Source organism: Penaeus chinensis, chromosome 27 (genome assembly GCF_019202785.1).
Source record: "Penaeus chinensis breed Huanghai No. 1 chromosome 27, ASM1920278v2, whole genome shotgun sequence".
NCBI lineage: Eukaryota > Metazoa > Arthropoda > Malacostraca > Decapoda > Penaeidae > Penaeus > Penaeus chinensis.
In genome coordinates, this window is record NC_061845.1 from 27,874,373 (window position 1) to 27,879,237 (window position 4,865).

Sequence of the window (4,865 nt, forward strand, 5' to 3'; positions counted from 1 at the left end):
TATATATATATATATATATATATATAACACAAGGAAACATTTCATTCATTTCCTCTTCGTATTGACCATCAAAGATCTAAGAAGAATGACATGTCTTGGTTCTTGCGAGAGAGACTGTCCTTGTCACACTTTGTCTGGCACGCGTCTCTCTTCTCTTTCCTTTCTATTTTTCTATATTTTCTATATTTCTTTTGTTCTTGTTGTTGTTCCTATGCTTTCCTCCTTTTTTCTCTTTTCAATTTCTATCTTTCTATTTTTTCTGTATTTCTTTTGTTGTTGTTGTTCTCTCCTCCTCTGTTCTCTTTTTCCTTTCTGTTTCTATATTTTCTATATTTATTTTGTTGTTCCTGTTCTCTCCTCCTCTGTTCTCTTTTTCCCTTCTATGTTTCTATATTTTCTATATTTTATTTTTCTCTATCTCTCTCTTCATCTATTCTCTTTTTTCCTTTCTATCTTTCTGTGTTTCTATATGTCTATTTTATTCTCTCTCCTCCTCTATTCTCTTTTTTCTTTTCTATATTTCTACATTTCTATTTTTTCGTTTTTTTCTCTATCTTATCTCTGACCTGCATTTCAATTATCTTTTTTCTTTTTTTCGCGGACGCGTTTTAAGTATATTTGAGTACAAGAAACCAAGGTGTGTGTGTGTGTGTGTGTGTGTGTGTGTGTGTGTGTGTGTATGTGCGTGTGTGTGTGTGTTTGCTTTAGGGTACTTTCGATATGTCCGTGTCTGTTTTCCTGTGTATATGGCTTTGCATAAATACGTTTTTTTCAAGGTGACTGTCTTTACCAATCTCCATTAATCAATCAATATCTATCAACTGCCCCCCTCCTCACACATCCCCCCCCCCCTTCATTAATTCTCACTTAAGTGACTGTATTTCTTCCCTTCTTCTTTTCTTCCTCCTCTTCCCTCCTTCTTCCTCTCTCCATTCCACTTACCCTCCTCGTCATCACCTCTCTTCTCCCTTTCCTCTGCTCTCCCTCCCCCAACCCCTCTATTCGTCCCCCAACTTTCCTCCCCCAACCCTCTTCCTCACCCCCCTACTTACTGCCCTCTTCTCCTCCTTCTCCTCCCTTTCTCCCATCCCTCCTCCCTCTCTCTCTCCCTACCCTCCCCTCATCCTTACTCCCTGCCTCCTTCCCTCTCTTACCCTCTTCCTCCTATTGCCTCTTACCCATCCTTCCTCCATAACTCCCCTACCCTCTTCCCTCTCTCCCTCCTCTCTACCTCATTCCCTCAACCCTCTCTCCTCTCTCTCCCCAAACCCTCCCTCCCACTTCCTAAACCCTCCCTCTTCTCTCCCTCTCCCTTAACCCTCCCTCCCTCCCCCAAACCCTCCCTCTCTCTCCCCTAACCCTCCCTCCCTCCTTCCCTCAACCCTCCTCCCTCTCCCCTAACCCTCCCTCCCTCCCTCCCTCAACCCTCCTCCCTCTCCCCTAACCCTCCCTTTCTCCCATCCCTCTCCCTCCTCTCTCCCTCTCCCCTAACCCTCCCTCCCTCCCTGTCCCCAAACCCTCCTCCCTCTCCCCAAACCCTCCCTCCCTCCCCCTCCCCCTAACCTTCCCTTTCTCCCACCCCTCTCCCTCATCTCTCCCTTTCCCCTAACCCTCCCTCCCTCCCCAAACCCTCCCTCTCTCTCCCCAAACCCTCCCTCCCTCCCTCCTTCAAACCTCCTCCCTCTCCCATAACCCTCCCTCCCTCCCTCTCCCCCAAACCCTCCTCCCTCTCCCCTAACCCTCCCTCCCTCCCATCCCTCTCCCTCTCCCCTAACCCTCCCTCCCTCCCTCAACCCTCCTTCTCTCCCCCCTACTCCTACCCCCCCCCCCCCTGCCATGACGAAGGGACCTCCTGGACAAACATCTCAGGTGTTCGGAGTAATTAGTCGAGCCAATCAAGCCCGATGTCGTCCGGCCGTACCTTCCCTCTCTCTCTTCCCCTTTCATCGGTGTTGCTTCGTCCCTCTCTTTTCTCGCCTTTGGTATCCTTTGTTGGATCTACTCCACCCCCCCCCCCCCCCTCTTTCTTGTCTCGTTGTTCTTTCTGTATGTGGGGGGGAGGGGGGGGTTGTGTGTGTGTGTGTGTGTGTGTGTATTTATTTATATATCTATCTATCTATATATCTATCTATATATATATATCTATCTATATATATCTATCTATATATATCTATCATTATATCTATCTATCTATCTATATATTTACATATCTGTGTGTGTGTGTGTGTGTGTGTGTGTGTGTGTGTGTGCGCATATATTCACGGAGATTAACCCATGTCTGTTTGCAACCTATACTTGGCTTTTTCCTTCAGTGCCCCCTCAAAAGATCCGTTTTCGGTCCCGCGCATCCGTCCGCGAAGAATTTAAGGTTTGAGGAATCACGTATCAGCTGTAGAGAAAGGCTGTTCGTGCCCTTATTCCTTCTGCTAATTTACGATTTGCTTACCTCTTTCGCTTGGTGTTGCTACCGATGTGAGCTACAGTGAAAAAAATCATTTTTTGGTGAATGTTATTATGGGAATATATGAGAAAAAATGTTTGTGTTAATAAAAATAAAATAACATTACTACAGACTTTCAAATATTTTTAAAACCGACGAAGAAAAATAGGATAAAAAAGAGAAAGAGGAAAAAATGTTTTAAAATAAGACAAAGAAAAAAAAGGCACGAAAAGAGAGAGAAGAAGAAAAAAAGAAAAAAAAATGCACCGACAAGTCCTCCTGACCGCCTGAATGATGAAGCTGCATCCAAGTGGATCCGCCATCTGCCGCTATACGAACGCCAGCGTGATGACGTAATCACCTCTTCAGTTTCGCGCGTCGGAGGTGGGGAGGAGGAGGAGGGGGGGGGGCAAGAAGCCTCTCATCGCAGCTTTAAGGAGCTGGAGCTGACAATCTGCTGACTGTCAGGAAGAGGGAAGAATCTGCTGGCTGAGAGGAAGAAGGGAGAATCTGCTGGCTGAGAGGAAGAAGGAAGAATCTGCTGGCTGAGAGGAAGAAGGAAGAATCTGCTGGCTGAGAGGAAGAAGGAAGAATCTGCTGGCTGAGAGGAAGAAGGAGAATCTGCTGGCTGAGAGGAAGAAGGAGAATCTGCTGGCTGAGAGGAAGAAGGAAGAATCTGCTGGCTGAGAGGAAGAAGGAGAATCTGCTGGCTGAGAGGAAGAAGGAGAATCTGCTGGCTGAGAGGAAGAAGGAGAATCTGCTGGCTGAGAGGAAGAAGGAAGAATCTGCTGGCTGAGAGGAAGAAGGAGAATCTGCTGGCTGAGAGGAAGAAGGGAGAATCTGCTGGCTGAGAGGAAGAAGGAGAATCTGCTGGCTGAGAGGAAGAAGGGAGAATCTGCTGGCTGAGAGGAAGAAGGAAGAATCTGCTGGCTGAGAGGAAGAAGGAGAATCTGCTGGCTGAGAGGAAGAAGGAGAATCTGCTGGCTGAGAGGAAGAAGGAAGAATCTGCTGGCTGAGAGGAAGAAGGAAGAATCTGCTGGCTGAGAGGAAGAAGGAGAATCTGCTGGCTGAGAGGAAGAAGGAGAATCTGCTGGCTGAGAGGAAGAAGGAAGAATCTGCTGGCTGAGAGGAAGAAGGAAGAATCTGCTGGCTGAGAGGAAGAAGGAAGAATCTGCTGGCTGAGAGGAAGAAGGAAGAATCTGCTGGCTGAGAGGAAGAAGGAGAATCTGCTGGCTGAGAGGAAGAAGGAGAATCTGCTGGCTGAGAGGAAGAAGGAAGAATCTGCTGGCTGAGAGGAAGAAGGAGAATCTGCTGGCTGAGAGGAAGAAGGGAGAATCTGCTGGCTGAGAGGAAGAAGGAAGAATCTGCTGGCTGAGAGGAAGAAGGAGAATCTGCTGGCTGAGAGGAAGAAGGAGAATCTGCTGGCTGAGAGGAAGAAGGAGAATCTGCTGGCTGAGAGGAAGAAGGAGAATCTGCTGGCTGAGAGGAAGAAGGAGAATCTGCTGGCTGAGAGGAAGAAGGAAGAATCTGCTGGCTGAGAGGAAGAAGGGAGAATCTGCTGGCTGAGAGGAAGAAGGAGAATCTGCTGGCTGAGAGGAAGAAGGGAGAATCTGCTGGCTGAGAGGAAGAAGGAGATCTGCTGGCTGAGAGGAAGAAGGGAGGATCTGCTGGCTGAGAGGAAGAAGGGAGAATCTGCTGGCTGAGAGGAAGAAGGGAGAATCTGCTGGCTGAGAGGAAGAAGGGAGGAATCTGCTGGCTGAGAGGAAGAAGGGAGGATCAGCTGGCTGAGAGGAAGAAGGGAGGATCAACGGCTGAGAGGAAGAAGGGAGGATCATCGGCTGAGAGGAAGAAGGGAGGATCATCGGCTGAGAGGAAGAAGGGAGGATCAACGGCTGAGAGGAAGAAGGGAGGATCAACGGAGGAGAGGAAGAAGGGAGGATCAACGGAGGAGAGGAAGAAGGGAGGATCAACGGCTGAGAGGAAGAAGGGAGGATCAACGGAGGAGAGGAAGAAGGGAGGATCAACGGATGAGAGGAAGAAGGGAGGATCATCGGCTGAGAGGAAGAAGGGAGGATCAACGGAGGAGAGGAAGAAGGGAGGATCAACGGCTGAGAGGAAGAAGGGAGGATCATCGGCTGAGAGGAAGAAGGGAGGATCAACGGAGGAGAGGAAGAAGGGAGGATCAACGGCTGAGAGGAAGAAGGGAGGATCAACGGCTGAGAGGAAGAAGGGAGGATCAACGGCTGAGAGGAAGAAGGGAGGATCAACGGCTGAGAGGAAGAAGGGAGGATCAACGGATGAGAGGAAGAAGGGAGGATCAACGGAGGAGAGGAAGAAGGGAGGATCAACGGCTGAGAGGAAGAAGGGAGGATCAACGGCTGAGAGGAAGAAGGGAGGATCAACGGCTGAGAGGAAGAAGGGAGGA

At 48.8% G+C, this 4,865-nt stretch overlaps 1 protein-coding gene across 1 annotated transcript in view; it reads right to left on the reverse strand.

Moving 5' to 3' along the window:
- The window catches only part of LOC125039358 (TRIO and F-actin-binding protein-like), a 10,974-nt gene extending 8,478 nt beyond the window's left edge, over nt 1-2,496 (reverse strand). Inside the window, exon 1 of the mRNA XM_047633197.1 lies at nt 2,447-2,496. Within this exon, the coding sequence (XP_047489153.1) occupies nt 2,447-2,496 (50 nt within the window). The remainder of the gene's footprint in view (nt 1-2,446) is intronic.
- Between the last annotated feature and the right edge of the window lie 2,369 nt (nt 2,497-4,865).